The sequence below is a fragment of the Electrona antarctica genome (genome assembly GCF_951216825.1).
Source record: "Electrona antarctica genome assembly, contig: scaffold_25, whole genome shotgun sequence".
Taxonomy (NCBI): Eukaryota; Metazoa; Chordata; class Actinopteri; order Myctophiformes; family Myctophidae; genus Electrona; species Electrona antarctica.
The window spans coordinates 7,712,866-7,738,602 of NW_027637034.1; the positions used below are offsets into that span (position 1 = coordinate 7,712,866).

The window sequence follows — 25,737 nt, forward strand, 5'->3', positions numbered from 1 at the left end:
AGTGGCTCAGCCACCGCGTCGTGGTCGTCCCCCGGGTGGGGCTCCCTTGGAACAGGTCCGGCCCCCTTTGGATCTCCCACACTGCTGTAGGGCTGACCCAAAAAAATCGATTAATCGACGATCGATCGATATGCACGGGAATCGATCTTGAAATAAAAAATCGAATAGTCATTAAAAAAAAAAGCGTCCGCTTTTGGTCCGCGAGCCGGCCCCATTTGGTCCGCGAGCCATACTGCATGCTGGCGCCTCGCAGACCTCGCAACGCCTCCTCCCCTCTCCCCCCTCACTCCTCCCCACTCCCACCCTGCCACTACAACCCCTTCGGATTCAGAACGCATCTTCTCCAAAGCGGGATTTATTGTCTCTTTTCTGCACTAATATAAGTACGGTAACTAACTATAATATTGCACTCTCAGAGACAGAGACGCTTTTTAGGTTGTGCGAACGGCCTCACGGAGTCGCGCCTGTGAGTTGAAATGGAACGGCTTTACGTGTCTCTCTCTCTCTCTCTCTCTCTCTCTCTCAAAGCAATTCTCTCTCTCTCTCTCTCTCTCTCAAAGCAATTCTCTCTCTCTCTCTCTCTCTCTCTCTCTCTCTCTCTCTCTCTCTCTCTCTCTCTCTCAAAGCAATTCTCTCTCTCTCTCTCTCTCTCTCTCTCAAAGCAATTCTCTCTCTCTCTCTCTCTCTCAAAGCAATTCTCTCTTTCTCTCTCTCTCTCTCTCTCATATTTCCATTTTGCATCAATATTATACTGCCATGTCTTAATACAGTGTTGCTTTTTACAAATAAACTAAGCAAATTAAGAAGGTTGATCACAAAGTTAGTGTGCTACTTTGATGGGAATGTGACGCGATTAAGAACAGCTGCCTGGGTGCTGTGCGAACAGTGAATCATTATATAGTTTCGTACCTTGTGGCTCGTGCACTGGTTTGAAGAAAGAAGAATTATAGGCATAATCCAATTATAATCCAAGGTTTGTTTGTCTGGAGGATGGAGATCCAACACTGTCATATTATTAAAGGAGGCTAAGTAAACTTTAAGAAGAGCTGGTCAGTGAGAGGCTGCTCCGCTCTGCTAATTGATCTGACCTATATTTGCGCAACTGACTGGCATTTGGTAGCCTAGTAATTATACTTATTTGGCAGCACCTGCAATTCAGTAACCTACAGGCCTACACATTTCAAAAGGCTTTCATATGCTATTAATCTTTTTTCTAATAAGGTTTGTCCTTATATATAGAAATGTGATCATTTTTGTATAGTTTTGGATATTAATGAATTATTTATTAAAGCACAGGGCCTCGCATTTCTCCCAGGCAGCTCTGATTGCGTGCGCCTCGCAGCAAGCACTCGTCATAAAGCCTCGATTAAATGACGCTTTATTTCAGTTAATTTTACGGCAAGATAATGAAAATGCCTTTTCTTTACACTTGCGTGTGCTGTTTCCACGAAGCCTCTGCGTTTATTTCAGTTATAAATGCAAAATGCCGCGTCGTGTGCTGCTGTGCTGCTTTGGATTATATATTTTTTATTTGAGAGGTAGGCCTAATGCCTGTGTCAGGTAGTTTTATTTAATGTTGACTTGTTACGGTCGGATGTTTTATTGTAAGCCTAATTATTTGTGCGTCACTGCTTTCATGAAGGCTGCTACAATTGGGCGGATTGGGTGAAAGCAACAATTGTTGCTTATTGTTAAATAAAATAATTGAGACCAATCCAAGCATGCGTTTCTCTCTGCTATATCGTTGTTTTATTTATTTTAAGCCTAAAACACCGGGGCTCCACCGGGCGCGTTAGCGTCGCGTCACCGTCAGGGAATGTTCCCTTTTTAATCAATGAAGCTCCACTGCCCGCGTTGCGTGACATTAGCGTGCATTAAAATTGAACCGGTGCGTTTTTTGACGCACGCGACGGAGACGCAACGCGTCCGGTGGAGCCCTGGCGAAATTCATTGTGCGTCACTGCTCGCCTCGAACAGAGTCATTTTCTATCATGGAAGTCGTGGTATGCTACATAATATGAATGATAATGTTTAAAATTCAACAACATTTAGGACAATCGTGATTCATCTCCATCCATCCAATGTACAGGCTGTACAGCAGCTTGCAGTCTGTTCCATAGCTGGTTTGCCTGGGGGGGGGACACCATTGCTAATTAGTTATGTAACTTTTGCAACTTGGGGGGATTAGCATAACATTGGTCATGATAAAACCATACCAGCTATCACTGCAGCGAGTAGCCAACGTTATGCAGCAAGTAGGCTATTTCATCACAGCTTTTAAGAGCTCCAAAACTGCAGAATGTTGACATATCGGGGTCTGGGGGGTCGGACTGATGCCTGCTAGTTAAGATAGTAGTTTGCATCCGAGTTGTTCCACCGGGGCACCGGCGGTAAATACAAAATAATAAAGCGCCGATGCGAAATGAATGGGTAACGTTACCGTAACGTTGTATGAATGCAACGCTGTAGCATATCGTTAGTTCAAGTGAGGTAACGTTAACCTTTGCTAGAGATTGCGATATTTTTGGCGATGCAGATTGTTAACACATTCAAATAATATATCATATTCTTCCATAAGTTCCATAATAAAGGACGGAAAAGGCGTCTTACCTCGTCCGCCTTCCGCCCTCTGTGATGTCCCTCCGTTTTAAGTCTGGTCGCGAATCCCCTTCGTTTGAAGGGGATCCAATCCCTTGCCCTCGGCCCTACCCCTCGCTCCAAAAATAATTGAGATAACCCTTCCTCCTCACGTGAACGCGCATCAGCAAGGGGAAGGGCTAAGGGCCATGGAGAAGGGGGGAATTGGGAAAGGGCCTTACTCTCGACTTCCGCCGCTCGCATGAATGCAGACCAGCCTCTCGTCTTTAGCGTAAATAAAAATAACGTTTTTGCTACTCACCAATACAAAGGCGGGTTGTGTCATTAGAAAGCCTACTTTCCTTAGTGGGAGCACTGTAAATGCAATGCATTAGAGCTATGGACCAGAGCTATAGTTATACTAGCCCTGAAACATGTTGTAGAGGCATTCGAGGATCCAAACCTCTAACTCCACATGGTGAGGGCCCTGGGGTGCATATAAGTATGCTAGTAAGTAGGGTAAGTATGAGGTCAAAAACAGTATGCCTTCCCAGCCTCACCAAACATTTTACATTGTTCTTAAAAGGCATGTCAAGAGACCTTAAACAGGCTACCCCACTTCCTCTCCCACTGAGTCTTTCAAAATAAAATACAAGTTACAATTCACTGTTCCAGAATCACCGCAGAGGAGCTTTTACTTTGAAGGGGAGAAATTATAAAGGACACATGTCATGACGCAACTGAAGCCAGTTTTACGCGATCGCTACATTTACATGGAAAACGTGTAGGCCTACATAAACATTCAGATTTAAAATATAAAGTCCTCACCACATGTGCCACGGGTGTTAGAAATGTGCTGTTACAGCGATTAGCATTGCTACATCCCACGTTGTTTAATAAAAAGCATTTTTATCCGAGCACCGACTACTTTTCTCAAACAGGGTTCGTTTAGGAAATTCACAGTTGCACACCGGGAGTGCACTCGCCTATTTGTCTGTATTGGCAGTGCAGTCAGCGTGCCTATATCGAACACACCCAGTGCCACACTCCTCCCGACCTATACGGGCGCGTAGTTTAATGGTAAATGGTGCATTTATATAGCGCCTTTATCCAAGGCGCTTTACATAGATTGTGCATTACATTCACCCATTCATACACCGATTGCGGCGGAAGCCATGCAAGGTACCAACCAGCACATCGGGAGCAATTTGGGGTTCAGTGTCTTGCCCAAGGACACTTCGACATGTAGACAGGAGGAGCCGGGATTCGAACCGCCGACCCATGGATCATTGGACGACCTGCTCTACCTCCTGAGCCACAGTCGCCCCTAGTTGAAAGCCAATGGCAAAAAAAACAGCTCGGATAAAAATGCCTTTTATTACACAACACAGGATGCAGCAATGCTAATCGCTGTACCAGTGAATTACTGGCACATGTGGTGAGTACTTTAAATTTGAAATCTGAATGTTTATGTACACGTTTGCTCTGTAAATGTAGCGATTGTGTAAAACAGGCAGAAGTTAAGCCATGGCGCTCGTGAAGTACGAGCGTCATGTGAACCATGTCTATAGTTATACTAGCCCTAGCCCATGTCTGTGATCATACATAAATTACATATATTCCTGTATGCACATAGATCGGATGCCTCCGCTCCCAGTGAGCAAGGAGACATGGGCGGCATAAATGTGCTCCACTTTTTTTTGTCTTGTCTTCTTTTCTTTTTTTATTATTTATCTGTCTGTCCTATTTTGAAAAAACTTAATAAAAATATTAAAACATAAATGTGCTCCACGCTCCGGAGTGAGATATTGTCCTCTAGTTTCACAACCATGTAAAAGTTCTAAGGGCGAGGGGTCCGGAATGACAGCTGGACTTCCCTTTATGACAGTCACTCGCAGGGCAGGGTTTTCTGCTGCAGCCTAGGCTCCAGAGTCGGAGGCACGGCGTGCAGAGTGCCTTTTTAAATCCATTCTCTGCAGCTGTAAGAAATTAATTAATATCAAACCGAAAGAGCGTGTATTACATTCTAAAAGACAAGTGTAGGTTACATTAATGAAAAACACATCGGTGAAATAATGCCGGCATCGGTGCCACAAATGACGGATACATCGGTGAGACCAATGTCAGGCTCTACTCACAACGCCTTGCTCTGTGAGGCGTTGTGAAGAGACTCGAGACATTTTTAAAACGATGGTTATCCTGACAAAACAAATAGGAGAATAAATGTCATCTTTGAGTTGACAAAAGCACTTTGAGTTGCTCTGCTGATGCTACCTTCGCTCTCCTCCTTCTGTCTGTGTGTAAAGAGGTTTCATCTGAATATGAGGAGAGGAGATCCAGTCTGGTCCAGGAGGAACCACAACCTCCACAACATCAGGAGAGGAGATCCAGTCTGGTCCAGGAGGAACCACACCCTCCACAGATTCAAGAGGAACAACAGGAGAGGAGTTCCAGTCTGGTCCAGGAGGAACCACACCCTCCACAGATTAAAGAGGAACAACAGGAGAGGAGATCCAGTCTGGTCCAGGAGGAACCACAACCTCCACAGATTAAAGATGAACAGGAAGATGAGACTGGTGAGTCAACTTTGACATTACTACGTAGGAATATGTGGTGCAAGACTCTCTCAGGTAAAACAAATGTATGTAATGTAATTATATTAGTGTTATTCTAACAAGACTAAAGGGTCATTCAGCAACTGTAACGATAAAGATATTGTTAGAGCCTCCGTCTCATACGGATCTCTCTATGGATTGATCCGTAGCTGGACCTGGCTGACGCGCTATGTTAATGCCGTACTGTTGGTTCATTGTGTGTGTCCGCCTCAATAACACACATGCAAGCTCTTCATGCGTTTAACATGTTTATTCCACCATTCAGTGTGTACAGCATCAGATCTGCGATTTCAGAAGCAAAAAGTATAATTAGAATAGATTACAGAAAGAGATATTTCAGACTGAACCCTCAAACATTTCGCTCCACACCATTTCAAAGTGCTGACGTACCTGCGGTCAAAGCAGTTTGCCCTTCCGGGTCAATCCTTCCCTCACCATGCCCGTGAACTTGACGCTTATGTAAACAACAGTGCCACCCCAAGGTTACATAAAAGGTGTTTGACATTGGTGGTCATTTGGCCCTTACACACCGGCCCCTAATTGTTAAGGCAGGCATAACAATTCAAACCAAACAAAAAGACAAAACAATAAAAGGGCCAAAACAGGTTATGTTTCATGAACACAATTTTGTCACTGGCGTTTCAATGGTGCTATATTTAGTCCTCAATTTCAAGGAACGTACCAGACCTTGGTTGCCTGGAATGACCTCCCGACCCCGTCAAATGTCCAGAACCCATGAAGAGCCAAAGAGTCAATGATTACCTTCAGCTGCCAATCTACTTTTCCTCTGGTTTCACTTTCGCCTCTCTTAAAGCAAGTACAAGTACTCATGTAGGTATCCTTTCCAGAAAATGGAATCTCTATTCTCAAACGGCTCTTCTCCATCCCCTTGACCTTCAACCTGTGTACCCCGACAACAGCCGTCTTCAGTTTCTCCAAATCTGAGCAGCAGGCAATGCCCTGGTAAGTAGGAGTGTACATGTCACACACATTGATGTTTTTTACTGTGTCCTCCTTTCTCACATCCTGGTCATTCAAGTCCACAGAGATCTCCAACACTGTTTTGGACCAATCCTCCTCCTTGAGCCATGCCACTTTCTTTTCCTCCTCCTTTGGTGAGTCTACAATGACAGCGTCAGTTAACTCCTGGTGCCAGCCTTTGTTGAACCCTTTCCTCAAGCCCTGGATCCTTTGCCTAGCCACTTCAACCTTGTTGGGCAGACAGGACTCCTCGTTCTGAATGGGCAATTCCAAACAGCACCTCTCCTCCTTAAGTACTGCTGAACCTTCCACAGTCATCCTTTCTTCTAGTCTGCACACAGAGATCCTGTTCACCATAGCAGATGAACGCTCTGCCTCCACAACTCCACTGTTTCCATTCAGTGGACCATTAACGATCCATCCCAGCACTGTCCTTAGAGCATACGGGCCATTCCCGTGACCTTTGATGACCTCCCAAGGTTCCAATATCCTGGGAGCATTGGTTCCAATCAACAAGTCAACATTTGCCTTTAGGCATGGGATGTGGACGTTGGACAAATGCGGCCACTCGGCCAGTTCTTCAGGTGTTGCCATGTTCTCAGCGGTGACTGGCATTTTCCTCTGTGTGAGAACTTCTGGCAAAGCATAAAAGTCATTACTGTCCAACTCAGATACCTCCAAACCATTCAAGGAATAAGCTGGAACAACTGCCTCTTGCCCCATGGTGCTCAACACGAAGTTGGTTCTTCCACCTGTGATGTTTAACTTCTGCATTAGATCTTCAGAGCAGAATGTAGCTGAGCTACCAGGGTCTAAGAAGGCATATGTTTCTATGATGTAATTTCCTTGAGCTGCTTTCACTCTGACAGGTAGAATGGACAACACACACCGGTCCTTACCGGCCCCTGTATGTCCACATGTTTGCGATGCCGTTGGTTGATCATTGGACGGCTCCTCTAACCGTTCTGAAGCTGATGCTTCCATATTGATGTGAAGCACAGTGGGGTGACTTCGTCCACAGACTTTGCACATCAAGCGCTGTCCACAATTACGGCTCAGGTGGCCAGCACATAAGCATGCAAAACAAAGCCCCCTTTCCTTCAGAAACTGTATTTTTTCCTGATGTGTCTTTTCTTCCAGCTGTTTACACTCCTCCAACGAGTGACTGTCAGCACAGGATAAGCATACAGCTTCTTTGACATTCACTGAATCTGAGGTTAGTGATGTCAGCCCCTTGTTAGCTTCTCCTCTACCAGGCAAGTCCATAGATGTTATTGTGGTGGCGACAATATTTCCTTTCATTCCATTGGCTGGGTATGCAAACCTTGTCACAGCCTTTGTGCCCATCACACCAGATGTTGGATCCTGTATGTCACCGAACAGAGGGTCAGAAAGAATACTGACGTGTCGTTCCACAAAATTAACAAGATCCCAAAAGTGAGCTCTTTCCTGATTGCTTTCCATGATGCTATGAGCCGTAGTCCTCCATTGTACCCTCATATTATATGGCAATTTTGCTACAATGGCTCTCATATTGACAGGCATGTCCAATTCCTGCATTGACTGAAGCTCCTCCATCACATTGCAGCAGCCACGCAAGAATAATGAGTAGGCTTGAAGTGTAGTAACGTCCTCAGATTTTGTTGTTTGCCATGTTAAGGCCTTTTGCATGTAAGCATTTGTAATTTTATATGGGTTTCCAAAATGTTCTTGTAGCAGACCCTTTGCTACTACATAGCCCCGCTCAGGAGCCATATGCTGGCAGCTTCGCACCAAATCTTGTGGCTGTCCTCTTGTAAATTGCTCTAAATAATACAAAGCATCAGCCTCTGTTGCCTTTTCCTCCACTCCTTGCTCAAAGGCTTTAATGAATGCCCTATAATGGAGAGGGTCACCTTGAAATATTGGAATCTCTCTTGGTGGTAGAGAACTTCACCGTTGCTGCTGAACCAAAGCTGCGGTTATTTTATTTTGTTTCTCCATGATGGTAAGTAGGTTTTCAGATTGATTATGATTTATTGATGGCCCCTCCTCATTTACAGTAGCAGCTTGATTTTGTACAAGCTGTTTTGCTCCCATTTTGCTTTCCTGATGTTCATTAGGAGCTTTATTGGCATGATAAAACATAAACACAAACGTTTACATTGCCAAAGCAAAAGTGGAACAAAACAATCAAGATAAAACAATACAATAAACATGTAAACAGAGCTGTGTTATATTAACACTTTGAGTAATACTATCTTGTGAGACTATAAAAGATTGTGCATTTTCTGTCAGAGATAGCTAGCCTATACATCCGAGACGTTTTATACTTTTGAAAGTTAACAGCAGTATTTCAATGTTTTAAACATGTTATAGGCCTAAACATTTGGTGGTTTTCAAACTCTCCTTGGGTGATTGTAATCCGTGCAGGGAAGTACATGTCTCTGATGTCTTGGTACAGTGGACAGACGGTTAGGAAGTGTAGCTCAGTCTCTACCTCGTTTTGTGTGCAGTGTGTGCATAGTATGTCTTCTCTTGGGAGCCAGGTCTCTCTCTCTCTCTCCTTCCATGAGAGCAGCAGCATTTGTTTGCACCATTCAACACCCTACATTACATCTACCACACATCCACTCACTTACACTACTGATCTACTGATTAACACAAGCCACTTAATACTTTAGTATTGTTTGATGCATACGTTTATTATATTGTAAATAAATATTGGTTTGTGCACTTTTAAACAGCTGTGTGTCTTCCTCCTTTGTTATGGCCCAAGAGCCAGTGTTCGGTTATTTGGCGATGTTGTGCCGGGGCTCCGACCAGCCCATGCAGTAGGCAGAGTATAGAGACTAACACGCACAGGGTGAACTAAATGTTCCAATAATAGCTTATATTTGATGAACTCAAACGTGCATTTTATAGGGTTTTTATTAATTCATATTAATCATAAACACTTACAATCATACATTCACACGTTCTGTTCACACTTTCCCCAACACAAGATGATCTCAGTACCCTGGAGCTCTGTCCTATTGGTCTGTAGTTCTATCCTGCTCTGTCGGTAGGAATTCTAGCTATCATTTAACACTCTAAACCGTCCCAGATCTTGGTAAAGTTTAGCGTCCTTGATTAGTGTATCACTAATTATGTGTAATTATGTGTGGCACATTAAGTGGCACATTAAGTGTGGTTTTAAATCTACAATCATGAATTAAACGTCATTAATAAATGATCGGGACAAAAGAAACACAAGAACACTTGGTTACACTCTAAACATCATATCACATCAATTATGAATAATGCACATTTATATATAGCATAATACATACCGCTGGCGTCTGCCTAACTACATGTATCACGTTCGTTGGTATTGGTGAATCTGCCTAATACTGTGCTACACATAATAGTCACAGTGGGCTCTGACTGAAATCACACCTCCATGCTAAACACTTTCAACCAATCAGAAGCCACTGACCCATGCATCCTTTCTGCCCTCTCTGTGAGAGGACAGTGTGGAGATCTGACTTTAGGTTAGATTAAACTGTCAGACTATTACAGGTATTTATTATTTAGACTTTTTACCAACCCAATATATAATAGGTTATTAGAACACATTTAAACAATTGAAGAGGAATTAAAGATTGGTTACTTCAATATTTGCATGTTCTAGCTGAGTTGACTTCTCCTGTGAGAAGGAGTCATAATGGCCTGTCTCACAACAGGAAGAGGTCGTAAAACCCCCATCCACCGGTTATCAATGCAACTGGAGTGCATTGGAATGTGGTCCCAGGACCTACAGCTATCCTGTTGCTCCAGGAGAGTGGTACACATTGATCACTCAATCTGACCCAATATATTTTACTCTAATGTCTGAGAATAAATCTCGCACACCCATAAATAACACGACAGCCAGGTCATAACACTATCTATCTATCTATCTATCTATCTATCTATCTATCTATCTATCTATCTATCTATCTATCTATCTATCTATCTATCTATCTAGCTGTTAGAGTATATATGAATAGAGACGGCACCCGGATGAAACCCTGAGGCGAAATGGACATAGTGGCCGAATTTGATATTGCAGCGTGGGCCCAAACACATGAACGCGCTGGTCCGTTGACTATCATTGTGCACGTTCACGATGACACGTGGACGCTGAATGCCTGCAATGATAGTCAGCGGCAGCGCGTTCATGTGTTTGGGCCCAATCCATCCCAGAATGCACTCTGTTCCTACCCAGAATGCACAGTGAAATCGTTTGTTGTTGAACAAACATGTTTTCGTGCCTCTCGGGAATTGTTGATATTTGTGCCGTTATTACACATTCTATATTACAGTAGGAACAGAAAGCACAGGGTGAAAGTAGGCAAAAACGGGCATTAATGCCAAATGGTTTTTTCCCGGTTAATTCCCTGATTACGGGATGTTAACTGACATCTGTGGACATTTACCGAGAAAACAATTTACTGAAGATTTGTGGACATTTGTGGACATCTACATGGAATCTACTCCCCATGCTCAACAAAGACACAGCATGGGGTCTGATCCTTGCACATTGACCCTTTGTTTAAAGAAGGGCAGGGGGAGCACCCCCCCCTACCCAGCCATGCACAGCCATGCACAGCCAATTAATTTCCTTCTCAGTTTGGCCACTCAGGTTATCATGCTTTTGACTTTGAAATCTTAACTGCCAGCCAGCCGGATGAAAATCAGTTGACTCAGACTGATTTGAATGAAGGTAAGCTAAGCTTCTAGCCTAGATCATGTATTTCTAAATTGTTAGGATACAATATTGTGCTTGTTTTGTTTGTTTGTTTTTCCAAAGTAACTGATTATATAACTTGCATTTATCAATTACATGTCTGAGTTGTCTGATTATTCGTTTTTTTGAAAGAAAAAAAATGCTCTGTACATGTATTAAGTTTATTTAAGCCCTTCTAGAAATCAACTATGCTTCTTCTCTTCAACAGTTTGTTCTTCACATCATTTTACATTTATGACGGGTTCCAGAGGTTTTAACAGGTAAGTTAGCAGACAAGGAACACACACACACACACACACACACACACACACACACACACACACATCACCAACCTGTTGGAGGTCAGTGGGGGAGGTTTTCATGTGAGTTAAGAGACAATGGGATGCCAGGAAATGCTACTTCTAACTCCTCTTCTAACTTCTCCTCAACAGTATCAACTCTCTCCCCGACATAGATGGTGTCATTATAACAGGTAAGAAAATATATAGACTTTTGTTTATTTTTTCCCCCCATAAGTGTCCTGTGTATTTAATTCATAAAGGCATTGAGGGGAGGGGAATTTCCGGTGATAAGATTAGACTTTTGAATTGTGTTTGTTTAAACAACTAAATAAATCCTAATGTTTGTGTGTATTCCTTCACAGGAAATGCTTTTCCTGGAATCAAACTAATATGCTTCTATCTTCTGCTCAACAGCATAGGAGCAGGTCGTCATGCATTGCTTCGGCCGACATAAACATTATAACAGGTAAGAAAATGTATATAGATTTTTATTTTTTTCCCCATTAATGCTCTAGCTGTGTATTCAATTCATCAAGGCATTCCGGTGATAAGCGTAGACTTAGTATTGAGCGGTTTTGAATAGACATTGAATTGTGTTTGTTTGTTTAGATAAACTAAATAAATCCTAATTGTGTTTACTTTTTTTTGTTTTTTTTCCCTTTTTAGCATGCAGGACTTTCTGAGTCTTTGAAAAGAAGCCATCGTCTGGACCGTCTGGGGCCACCCTGGATCACCCCCCCCCCCCCTCCCCCCACACACACACACACACACACACACACACATACTCAAACACAAAATGGTGCATTTATATAGTCCCTTTATCCAAGGCGCTTTACAGAGATTGTGCATTACATTCACATTACATTCTTGTAGATCAGCTTTTTTTTTTACCATTTATGTACAACTTATAAAGTTGCTTTTTTGTATTTTTAAAACATTTTAAATTGCTTGTACAAGCTCAGGTTATATATAAGTTTTCACCCAAGGGCTGTTCATTTATATTGTTTATTTTGTATTCAGTGTTTTCTGCTTTAGTTCAATAAACTTAATTTCATGGCATCTGCCCATTTTCTACATGAGTGTATATGGGGGGGGGGGGGGGGGGGGGGATTCAGTGTATATGGGGCGGGGGGATTCTTGCCCAAGAGGTGTGACTAGGAAGCAGCCACAGCAGGGGGCCTTGCATATTTAAGTTGGTACAATTCGGACCTCTACATAACGGTAGATTTGCTGATTACAGGCTGGTAAACAACCGTAATCACCCGTAAATGTACTGGATTTACATGGCCTCTACATGTAGTATATCTGCCCGTAATCCTTGTTTTTTGCGCAGTGAAGCTTGGTGGAAATGTATCCTAACGGAGGTGAAAAGCGTCAAATGGAGTCTGTACGGCTGAAGATAAATGAACAGCTAGCGTCGGTGGGAGAGGAGATATTGTTTGTTGTGGACAAACAGCAGCGTGGCGCTGCTGATGTTTGTAGTGTGGATCTTAGCGTCAGAGTGTTTGTGTTGGAGCCCCTCAGCGCGGTGGGAGAGTTCATGGTCAACCTCTTCCAGAGAGAGATGGAGACACTAGAAACTCTGCTGGAGACACAAAACAAACGGCTGGACATTGATTTAGATATGGACATCGATATATACACTGCAGGTTTGTAGACTCTGAACAACACCAGCTTAGCTACAAGTAGCATTAAGCTAGCTGAACTGAACTACATTTACCAGTAGTTATACTAGCCCTAGAATGTCTGTGATCATACATAAATTACATATATTCCTGTAAACACAGCCATAGATCGGATGCCTCCGCTCCCAGTGAGCAAGGAGACATGGGCGGCATAAATGTGCTCCACGCTCTGTTTGTACTCAACCAATACATAATTCCAAAGACGTGGAGTGAGATATTGTCCTCTAGTTTCACATCCATGTAAAGGTTCAGGCAGAAAACGCTTGTTTATTCAAATATCTGATCTTTTCAAACATCTCTCATATCTTTTCCCGGGCTGCACACGGACGACATTTTCTCAGGGCGAGGGGTCCGGAATGACAGCTGGACTTCCATCTATGACAGTCACTCGCAGGGCAGGGTTTTCTGCTGCAGCCTAGGCTCCAGAGTCACAGGCACGGCACGCACAGTGCCTTTTAAATCCATTCTCTGCAGCTGCAAGAAATGTATATCAAACACAAATAGCGCGTTTCATGAGGGCGTATTACATTCTAAAAGACAAGTGTAGGTTACATTAATGATGATAAAAAAAACTTCGGCCACATCAGTGAAATAATGTCCGATGTCGGGCATCGGTGCCAAAAATTACGGATACATCGGTGAGACGGATGTCAGGCTCTACTCACAACGCCTTGCTCTGCCAGATTCAAGACACTCATTTTTTAAACGATCCTGACAAGGGGTGGTTGGGGGTACATTACATTAATGATGATTAAAAAAATGTTTTGGCCACATCGGTGAAATAATGTCCGATGTCGGGCATCTGCGCCAACGATGACGGATACATCGTTGAGACCCATGTCGGGCTCTACTCAACACCTTGCTCTGCGAGGCATTGTGAAGAGACTCGAGACACTCATTTTTTAAACGATCCTGACAAAACGAATAGGAGAATAATCTTTGAGTTGACAAAAGCACTTTGAGTTGCTCTGCTGATGCTACCTTCTCTCCCCTCCTCATGTCTGTGTGTAAAGAGGTTTCATCTGAATATGAGGAGAGGAGATCCAGTCTGGTCCTGGAGGAACCACACCCTCCACAGATTAAAGAGGAACAACAGGAGAGGAGATCCAGTCTGGTCCTGGAGGAACCACAACCTCCACAGATTAAAGAGGAACAGGAAGAGGAGACTGGTGAGTCAACTTTGACATTACTACGTAGGAAGATGTGGTGCAATACTGTCTCAGGTAAAACACAATGATGTTTTTATTAGTATTATTCTAACAAGACTAAAGGGTTATTCAGAAACTGTAAGGATAAAAATATAGTTTGGTAACTCATGGTCCCCTAAAAGACACAGACACACAGCATGTTTCCGCTTGTGCCACTACATAAGTATAGAACAACAAGTTTGAACCCATAATCATGTTTAGCTATTAAGATATTTGTGCGTGAGACTTTTAAGATTTTAAGCACGAGACATGGTACTGGTCCACTCAAAGGGTTAAGTGATCTGTCCAGGAAGGTTCTAATCATCAATCAGCACCAGACACTTCATTCAGGAGTGGTGGATTCTTGAGCCACAATGGTTCTGCAGGCTCCACCTGGGCAACGGTGGTGCTGCAGGCTCCACCTGGGCAACGGTGGTGCTGCAGACTCCACTTGCAGCTTGAATGGCCCTCCTAAAGGCCTCACCATTGGTGTGTTGGGCTTCCTCCTCACGGAAGACACAGGCTGGGGCGCCAACCCATACTGCTCCCGGGTGCCGTCTACATTCCGGCTTTCACCCGTCTCTCCGGTGGTCACCAGACTACTCCTGGTTGTTCAGTTGTTCAGTAAACCCTTATTGAATGATAAGTACAAGTTATTTTTACTGGTGATTTCCACAGAGCACCACAGGGAGAGGTCTACAGTATCTAGAGAGATGGCCTCCAAAAGACATTCAACGTTGTCAGAGGAACAGCCAGAGGTGGACCAGAGACGTGGACTGTTTGATGCGAAGATGCAACCTGTAGTAAAGTTGTACCGTATAGGTATGTGCTGTTTTGTTTACTTACTTACATAAAGGGATATTTCACTTTCGAAATAATTGTGGGTAATGTTATCGTCTACTATATTTATTTTTATCAGACAAGCCCATTGTAACTTCAAACTCTATTTTAACCATCGTAGATACACAGAAAACACCCATCCCTGGTTCTAGTGAATGATATTGTCCTTCCTTAGAGCAGGGGTTCTCAACCTATGGGCCGGGACCCCTCGGGGAGTCGCCAAATTATTTTGGGGGGTCCCCAAATTATTACAAAAATAATAATAATCTTTTTTTTGCAACTGAATGGCTGGAAAATGGAAATGAAGAGTTTACATGGTACACATAGGCCTTTCCCAATTCCTTTTTTAACCCTACCCCTCAGCCCTTGCCCCTTCCCCTTGTCCCTTCATAATGAGTGTCAAGGGGAATCATCCCCCTAGGAATTTGAACGTCCCTTATAAATTCCAACGGCATCGCTGTGCGACGCAATTGTGCGACGGAAACCCTTGGACGTAAACATCCGTTTCAGCGGTAAACAAAGCAAAACCAACCTGTATAATGCCTTCTCCGGCTATTATTGTTTCTTTCGCCTGGGCGATTACTATTTTTCTGCGGCTGACGGCGGCGAAACAAGCGGGAGCAAGAAAGCGAAGGTTCATCCGACATGTGGGAGTATTGGTGGCGCAGTTAGAAGTATGTAGACCCGTAGCAAGCTAGTGTAATAATAAGCTCATAAGCCCTCGAGCTTGGCAATGTTGTAACTTATAACGTTACTCGTTACAGCTTCGAACTAACGTTAACCAACGATTGATTTGTATTTGTTTAACTAGTAACTTGTTGGTTGATGTAACGTTGATAGCCATTTGTGTCGAAATACACACGTTGATTGTGTGATCTGTTTGTTTGTTTTCCCCTGTTTGTTTACTAACGTTACGTCGAGAGGGAGCTGAGAGCTCCCTCTCGACGTCAGCCCCTAGGGCCTAGGGGCTTAGCCCAAAGCCTGTTTGTAAAGTAATCAATACATATTTCATTTGGCTTTTGTCCTAGACTAGAGGTACTAGAAACTTTTGATTTATATTGAACTCATTGATGCATTTTTATTTTTACATTTGTATTTGTTGCTGGTAAACCGATGAAATAATCTATTTTGAGACCATTCCGTTACCATTGTGGCCTTTTTATGCCCGATTCCGGTTCTATTGTGCATTACTACTTTTTATAGTTCCTATATCCCAAGTTTTTGAATGGGAAATTGAAAAATAAACTGACATGTTTGGCTAAAGTGACTAAAGTATTTTTTTCAATCTCACAGGAGGCCTGATGAATATCAATGACAATGCTTGGACAACAACTTATCTAGGAACTATACACTGATCTGTACATTACTGTAGTCCCAGAAGTTTGTTTCCTGTTCCATTACATTTTCCCATGGCTTTGTTTGATTGGTTCAGCATCAGATTTGAACAGAAAACATGAATGTGTTGTGTGTGTTTCCAGTTCAAGAGACAATCCAGGCAGGAAGCACGCACATCTAAAAAAATTGTGTACTGGTCCTGGACATAAATATACATAAGGAAGGTTGGATGTTCGCACACCGTGGTTAAGCTCCAAGTACTTGGAGCTTAATCAGTGTGCGGACATCCAACCTTCCTTTGTTTCAAACCTGCTTCTGAGCCAACCAAGCTATGGGAAATTGAACACAGGTATACCACCTTTGAAAACTGTAAGAAATATAACGTTTGAATTAACTTGCAGGTACAAGAAAGGTTGGATAAAGGCAGGTAGTATAAAATAAATGGTCATTTATTTTAAATGAATATAAAAATAAACATGGCATGAAAAACGCCCTGAGTTTCAGTATCAGTACAGTACCTCCAGTACAAAAATAGAAATAGCAGCAGAAATAGCAGCAAACAGCTGAACATAAGTATTTTGTAGAAATAGCAGCAAATACAGCTGGAACAGCAGTGTTCAAACAGCAGCTAAAAGAAAACAGACCCTGGGTTTCAAATATTGTAAACAACAGAAATTAAATTCAATAGCAGCCTAAATAAAACAAATTGAGCAACTAAGATGGTGGATAAGCTGTGATATGTTGCTGATATATTATATCAGCAACATATCACAGCTTATCCACCATCTTCTCAAACAGCCCCAACAAACGGTCAGTCTTCTCCTCGCTCGCATCGAAGCGCTTCTGTTCCTTCTCACTCTCCTGTTTCAGGAACTCAACAATACCACTGCTGGTGCTGGTCTTCTTCTTTTTAGGAGAAGGACCAGGTGTGGTATTGGGGGGGGGGGGGTTTCAGGGGTAGGGGTTGTGGCTGAAACTTCGGACATGGAGGCTGAGGTTGAGACCATGCTGGAGGCTGCTGAGGGCTCTACCATCTCCTGAAAGAAAGTAATAAGAAGGAAAGGAATTCCAGTATGTTCTGCTTTTACACAACCTCTGAAATGCCCCCCCCCCCCCCAGTAGCCATTACACACTGGTAAAGCATTAGACTTGTTTACAACAGGGTCACAATTCATCAGAAAATTACCGTTACAATTTTGTTAGGATCATCTGGCAGATCTGGAGAAAATGAGGCAACCAGCAACGGAGGATCCACATATGGCCTGCCACCAAGCACCTCATGCATGTCTGGGAAGAACTGCCATGTTGCAGCCGTTTCTTCGCCCCCATCTGTCCCTGATCCCGTTTTGGGAGTTCTGAGGTCCTGAAAGACAGACAGAAAAATGATTGATTTCCAGGGAAAATAATTGTGAAAATGCTTTGTAATAAGCAACCTTACAATATTTGAAACCCAGGGTGTTTTCATGCCCAGTGTTTTTTTTCCTAATAATTTAAAATAAATGAATCTGTATTTAAGAAATCAATTCTTGTGATTGTAGTTATTTTAACTATTTATTTACTTTATACATTATATACTACCTGCCCCAAGAAAACATTTGTCACCGAGATGTGCAGATACTGTATGTTGAATTGTTTACTGTTGATTGAGACAACCTCCCTGTGGGTCCCAACACAGGTTGAGAACCACTGACCTATCTGTGTAATAAATATGATTTTTGGCAATAGCATGTATAGGGAAAACACACACACACACACACGAATATCATTACCCTGTACTTCTTCTTGAGATTTTCCCACTTCTTGCCAGCCTGCTGGGATGTGATTTTTCCACCCAGCCCCAATTCTTCGAGGAGTTTTCTGTATTAGACAAAATGATAAACATTTATGGTAGGCCTATAGACAAGCTAATAAAACCAATAACGTGGTCAAGCGATATCAAATCAAGAATAATGGCCAGCAGTGCTGTCAGCTAATGGGTATCCTCTAAACAATCACTAATCACTCCCAAAGAGGTTTCACGGCACTTTTCGATCTCTCGAACTTTGCCTCGTTCTCAGCCCTGAATCGGATCAAGGCTCTTGTTTGTTCAGGGGTCCCTGCAAGCATGCCAGAGGATATATGGAGCATAACGTTAGTTTGATGCAATTGGTCATAAAACCATACCACAGGGCTACTATCACTGCACCGAGTAGCCAAACCAGAATGTTGACACTGACAGGTCACTGACAGCTGTCAGTGACCAGGTCCACCGGTAATTTTGATAATGAATAAAGCTGTTAGCTAGCCAAATGAATGGGTAACGTTACGTTAGCCATGGTTCACATGACGGTCGTATTTTTTTAATTATTATTTATGTTTCATGGTCGTATTATGACTGTCATGTTTCAAGGCTAACGTTACGTATGAATGCAACACCGTAGCATATCGTTAGTTAACGTTAGGTTGGTTAACCTTTGCTAGAGATTGCAATAATAATTAATAATATCGATTATTGTCATACTTTTCCATAATAACAAAAAAATAAAATATAGCTTTCATTTGTGTGCCGTCTTTCTTCCGCCTGCTCCCGCCATCTTTGTTTTGATTTTTTTGTTTTGATTTTCTTCTTCTTCTTCTGTTGGGATTTCCGGCAGTTTTGCATGGCATTGTGGGATATCCCTTGCTTTTAAGTCGGGTCGCGATGTCCCTTCGTTTGAAGGGGATCCTAACCCTACCCCTTGGCCCTACCCCTCGCTCCAAAGAGAATTGAGATAACCCTTCCTCCTCACGTGAACGCGCATCAGCAAGTGGAAAGGCTAAGGGCCATGGTGAAGGGGGGAATTGGGAAAGGGCCATAGTGCATGCATACACCTCCCTAATGATTATATCTGGTTTCAGTATTTATTTATGGTGTATTGTCTCTATTATTAAGGTTATTGTAGCAGTCAATTTATATTGGGGGTCGGGAGGGGGCGGGGCGGGGGTCCCGAGAGATTGGCAAAGCATTTCCGGGGGTCCCCGGCCAAAAACGTTGAGTACCCCTGCCTTAGAGGGGGACAGCCATAGCTGAATGGGTAGAGAGCCTGTCTAGGAAACAGAATGTACCACAGTGATGTTGTTAGGTCTGCAGTGGGTCCCAGGACCCACGGGTGGGAGTCCTAGTAAAAATGGTATTTTTAGAAATTGTAATTTTTTGATATTATTGCATTTATACAACTCATGCATCAATTCAAGATTGAGACCTGGAGTCACCACTACACACTATATGTATGACACTCATTGTATTATTGGAACCAGTTTGAGTTTGTCAATTGTTTCAGTTGTCTTTTCTTTTTTTCTTGTAGTGTCATTTTGTCATAACCTTCTGTTGAACACGTATTACTTATTTGTAACTATTTAAATGCAACATTATAATCAATACAAACAAAATATGTCTTCTAAAATCTTTACTTGGACAAGTAAGTAAATGTTATTGTGCAAATGAGAAGTGGCTCAAAAATGTAATGTCAAGCCCTGAAAACTCTTTGATTAGAAATGGAGAAGATGATGTTCCTCCAAAAATGCAAACATTAAATGTTTTTCTCTCCTTGTGTCTTTTTTCTAGCCGTCCCACACCTCCCTGTGTGTAAAGAGGTGGTTTTCACTGAACAACCGGAGAGGAGCTCCAGTCTGGTCCAGGAGGAACCACAACCACCACAGATTAAAGAGGAGCTACTTCAAAGACCGATGGAGGCTGATGGGTCAACGTTGACATTACTAGCAGTGAAAAGTGAAGATGATCATGATGATGAAAACAGAGAGACAGAGCCTGTAGCCGGCACCTCAACCGAACAAATGAAAACACAAACTGATGTAGAGGACTGTGGAACATCACAACCAACTAGTGACAACCAGCTCCTCTCTTCACACGGTTCTGAATCTGACACTGAAGACAGTGATGACTGGCAGGAGACCAGTGAAGGTCAGTCAACTTTAAACACACTGAAGTCACACAAGACACAACATGTGGAAGGACAAGGATTGTCTTTGAGCAGCAAGCTGTCCAAGGACTTAAAATCATCAAAACATATTCACTCCATGAGGAGCCACACAGGGAAGAAACGCTTTAGTTGTACAGACTGTGGCAAATGTTTTAATCTTAAGGCAAATCTGACTAAGCACTCAAGGATTCATACAGGGGAAAAGCCCTTCACTTGTACAGTTTGTGGTAAAGGCTTTATTCAGAGTGGTGATCTAGAAAAACACATGAGGACTCATACAGGTGAAAAGCCCTTTGCTTGTAACGTGTGTGGTAAAGGCTTTGCTCTGGGTGTTAATCTAAAAACACACATGAGGACTCATACAGGGGAAAAAACATTTACTTGTAAAGTGTGTGGCAAAGGCTTTGCTATGAGTGGTCATCTAAAAACACACATGATGACTCATACAGGGGAAAAGCCCTTTACTTGTAACGTGTGTGGTAAAGGCTGTCTTCACATCGGTAATCTAAAAGTACACATGAGGACTCATACAGGGGAAAAGCCCTTTACTTGTAACGTGTGTGGTAAAGGCTTTGCTCAAAGTGTTACTCTAAAAACACACATGAAGACTCATACAGGGGAAAAGCCCTTTACTTGTAACGTGTGTGGTAAAAGCTTTGCTAGGAGTTGTCATCTAAAAACACACATGATGACTCATACAGGGGAAAAGCCATTTACTTGTAACGTGTGTGATAAAGGCTTTGCTCAGGGTGTTAATCTAAAAAAACACATGAGGACTCATACAGGGGAAAAGCCCTTTACTTGTAACGTGTGTGGTAAAGGCTGTACACAAAGTAGTGATCTAAAAAGACACATGAGGACTCATACAGGGGAAAAGCCCTTTACTTGTAACGTGTGTGGTAAAAGCTTTGCTAGGAGTTATCTAAAATCACACATGAGGACTCATACAGGGGAAAAGCCCTTTACTTGTAACGTGTGTGGTAAAGGCTGTACACAAAGTAGTGATCTAAAAACACACATGAGGACTCATACAGGGGAAAAGTCCTTTATTTGTAACGTGTGTGGTAAAGGCTGTACACATAGTAGTGAACTAAAATCACACATGAGGACTCATACAGGGGAAAAGCCCTTTACTTGTAACGTCTGTGGTAAAGGCTTTGCTCAGAGTTGTACTCTAAAATCACACATGAGGACTCATACAGGGGAAAAGCCCTGTATTTGTAACGTCTGTGGTAAAGGCTGTACACAGAGTAGTGAACTAAAAACACACATGATGACTCATACAGGGGAAAAGCCCTTTACTTGTAACGTGTGTGGTAAAGGCTGTCGTAACATCAGTCATCTAAAAACACACATGAAGACTCATACAGGGGAAAAGCCCTTTATTTGTAACGTGTGTGGTAAAGGCTGTACACATAGTAGTGAACTAAAAACACACATGATGACTCATACAGGGGAAAAGCCCTTTACTTGTAACGTCTGTGGTAAAGGCTGTACACAGAGTAGTGAACTAAAAACACACATGATGACTCATACAGGGGAAAAGCCCTTTACTTGTAACGTCTGTGGTAAAGGCTGTACACATAGTAGTAATCTAAAAACACACATGAGGACTCATACAGGGGAAAAGCCCTTTACTTGTAACATCTGTGGTAAAGGCTGTACACAGAGTGGTGCTCTAAAAACACACATGAGGACTCATACAGGGGAAAAGCCCTTTACATGTAACGTGTGTGGTAAAGGCTTTATTCAGAGTGGTGATCTAAAATCACACATGAGGACTCATACAGGGGAAAAGCCCTTTACTTGTAACGTGTGTGGTAAAGGCTTTGCTATGAGTGGTCATCTAAAAACACACATGAGGACGCATACAGCCCTTCACTTGTAACGTGTGTGGTAAAGGCTTTAGTAGGAGTCGTACTCTAAAATCACACACAAGGACTCATGAAAGGGGAAAGCCCATAGACACATGAGGACTCATACAGGAAGGAAACCCTTTATTTGCAGTTAGTGCCAAATGTTTGGGTCAAAATGCACATCTGATGATAATGAGGAGGAATCATACAGGGAAGAAGTGGTTAGTTGTAATAGTAATAAATGCACATTTTCCCCATGAACCCATTTGAGTTGACACATGATATAACATCATTCATTCTATTCCAGGATGACAATGACAGTTAGATACTAAAGCAGTGGAATCGCATAATCTGACAATAGAGCGTCACAGTCATTTCCCCATAGACATTTGTGACCAGATTTGACCGAGGGGCTGCCATTGGATTTTTTTGAATTTCCGTTTTTTCATGTCATGTGAAAGCAGGGAATCATAGCTTCAAATTGACATATTGGTTGTTCAGTTTGACCCACCAGGTTTGGAGATATGGCTTATAGAAAAATGTCTTGCAGGAGTAGTGGAAAAAAGACCAAGCAGAGAAAATGGACTTCTAAGCTTTAGTTCAGTGATCTGTGACTTTAGGGGGCGCTGTTTTCCCTTCATTTCTCCATTAGTCAACCAGCAGTGTTGCCATGTCTGCTTATTATAATTAGTTGGCCTTGTTTCTAAAGAAAAATAATGCATAGGCCTACTGTACCAATTTTATAATAATTTATAACCTGTTAATAAAAATGTATTTGACAAAAATAAAGTGTAGTTGATTATTTGGGCTTGTTTTTAAAGTGTAGTTGATTATGGAGAGTTGGTAACCAAGTGGACCCTTATTAGATCTTTAACTATCAAGTGTAAAAAGAAACCTTAAAAAGGTCCATTTTGTTTCATTTTACACTCTCAAGATATACATAATTGTTAAACATCTGCATTACTTAATTTACAATAAGTCTACACAATTAGAGAATGTTGTTATCTTGATCGTTTGCCTGTTATCTCTCCTTTTTAAAATAGGCTACTGTATTTATTTGGCCTTTTGTAGTATGAAAAAGGGAAAATAACAGTGGCAGATAAATTAGGCCTATGTAAATGTTCCAGATGAGTACAAATAAAAGAGCTATATGAATGCAATAAATAAAAAAATAAAAAAACAGTAACCAACAGACAACAGGACAGTTTGCTCTCAAACCCTCCCAGCACAAATTGTGCCCTCTTGGCTCTTCTCTTAATTCCTCTGTTTCATTAGCCTGTTATTATTATTATTTGTCTGCAGACCCCCATCTGAAAATAATTTATGCCAGACACAAGATTTGTGTTGTTTGTATGCATGTAGATCCGCTATTTTCGCTTATTTTGGGCTTGTTTTCATATACCGGGTTGCTTATTTCTCTCGCAGAAACTGGCAACCCCACAATGATAGCCGTTAGCTACATTTAGCTAATATATTGATATCAATCCTGTAAGCTAAAACAAGTACATTATCGTGCTATATTACATATCGATGCGATCTGCGTTATTATGACCTTAATTTTCATGGCAGGTACATTCCAAAGCAACTAATAATAACCACGTTATGGTGACATAATGTTACAATGTTTACAATACATTCATTCGAGTCTTCTTCTTCTGCTATTGGAAATAGGAAGCCATTTCCGCATTTTCCATTGTTGTGGTCAACAGTGCCCCCAGCTGGAACATTAGCATGAATTAGCTTTAGGCGGACCAAAATAAACACACTTTTTACAAAATATCGTTGTTAATACTTATTTCTGTGCTATTTCTGTTAGCCAGTTAGTAAAAGACTAGTATTATCTTCCAAAACGATTGTGTACAAAAAGGCGGATTTTAGCGGAATTTGCATACTATAGCAGGGAAGCCGTATGTCTAGTTAGCATTGGTTAACCCAATGGTTATAACATTAGACATAGTGACATGTTTAAGCATTTATTTCACATTTATATGTCGATATCAGCTCTGACATTTATTACAGACCTGCTCTAACATGACATGAATAATAATATAGCTTCAGATTATTTTAGACAGAAAAATAAAAAAGGACAAAGAAAATAGTCTTTCAGCTGTCCTCAACAATTGCCACCCCCGCGATGGCAGGCTCTATATCGCGTGTGGTCACATTTTATAAAGTATTTATTTAAAGACCTTTTAAGCCTTGGAAAAAGCCAACTCAGATTGTGACAAATCATGACAATGACAAAAAATGTTGGGCCGGACAAATAATTAGAAATAAGAAAAACTCAAAGTGTTACCCTCCCCTTTTTTTCTTCTAATTTGTTTGGCCCAATTATTTTTTGTTTATTGTTATTATTTGTCACCATCCGAATTTAAAGACCACCACAATTTAGTTTCTTGTTATATTTTTGTATGTAAAACCTATATAAACATGGCAGAGAAAGTTTTTGTCTTTGGTAGATTATTTCTCTATGGTAACACTGTTTAATTATACCGTTGGATGTTTCAGACGTTATACCTTTATACGTTTGAAAACTCAAAACAATTCAATAGCAACAGAAAGTTTGGCATTGGCAGAGAGTTGTCACATTTGTTGTGGGTGTATCCCACACATACTAGCATGTTCATTGTCAGCTTGTAGATTCATAAACCAAGTGTGATGCTATGTTAACACATTTTCCTGCACATTGTGAGCTTTTAGATTTGTTTCTTCAGTATTGTTTCTTTCCGTTTTCTTTTTTTTCCAGGATTTGGAAGTGGCTAAATGTCTGTTTTATAAATATTGAACCAATGGTAAAAGCTTGTGACTAAATAAATAACTATTTTGCGTCCGTTGGAATGAAGGTTATTTTATATTCTGCAAACTGCTACAGTTTTTCTCATTTTTTTTTTATTTTTTTATTTAACCTGTACTACCTATACTCAAGGTATTATTATTTTAATTACATCCATTATTATTATTTGTTATTATTGTTATAATTATTTGGGGTCAAGTCCGATGGGGCAAAGATCCCTTATTGTTCGTACAGATCCTGCCATTTTCACAGTTTTGACACGAAATTCTGCAATATGGAAAGAGGGTTGTGGGTAGGGGTGGGTACCGAACCTCATGACCAAGCAGGAACCGATAACATGCTGGGGAACCGGGTACCCATCCATAAAAGATAAATTTCGGTTCTCCCTATCGGCTCCCACAGACGCACGCTGCAGCCACGCACAATTTATTTATTCATTTATTTGCATCAGCAACGCAAATCGGCTGAGGCTGCCAAAACTTGCAGTTCTGGCTTAACTGTGCAGTCGTTTTTTGCAAAACTTGGCAATATGGTAGAGGGCTATGCTACTTTAAACGGTGAGGCCCACAACCATTGGCCAAAGGGTGGCGCTATAGCACTCACGTGAAAATTTGAATATAAAAAAGGTATAGCTCATGAATCTGACAGTCAGCGGACTCCCTCTTTACCAAGCGTTTCCACCTTGCAGGTTCTGCCTCGCGTAGAACATACATGCCCGTTTAATCTAACGTGATGATGTTTATGGTCGCTGTCGGGACACCTTACTAACATGTTACAAATGGACAGATCTACAAGCTAACAGCGCATCGGTTGCGCACCGCGTTACAACTTGTAGATCAGCTTATTTTGGCAAGCAAGCCCCTATCCGATGGATCCA

At 41.8% G+C, this 25,737-nt stretch overlaps 1 protein-coding gene across 1 annotated transcript in view; it reads left to right on the forward strand.

Moving 5' to 3' along the window:
• Positions 1-20,873, forward strand: part of LOC306919233 (uncharacterized protein) — a gene marked incomplete at its 3' end in the record, with an annotated part of 270,701 nt that extends 249,828 nt beyond the window's left edge. Inside the window, exons 4-6 of the mRNA XM_079532053.1 lie at positions 13,903-14,058; positions 19,835-19,902; positions 20,865-20,873. Of these exons, the coding sequence (XP_079388179.1) occupies positions 13,903-14,058; positions 19,835-19,902; positions 20,865-20,873 (233 nt within the window). The remainder of the gene's footprint in view (positions 1-13,902; positions 14,059-19,834; positions 19,903-20,864) is intronic.
• Between the last annotated feature and the right edge of the window lie 4,864 nt (positions 20,874-25,737).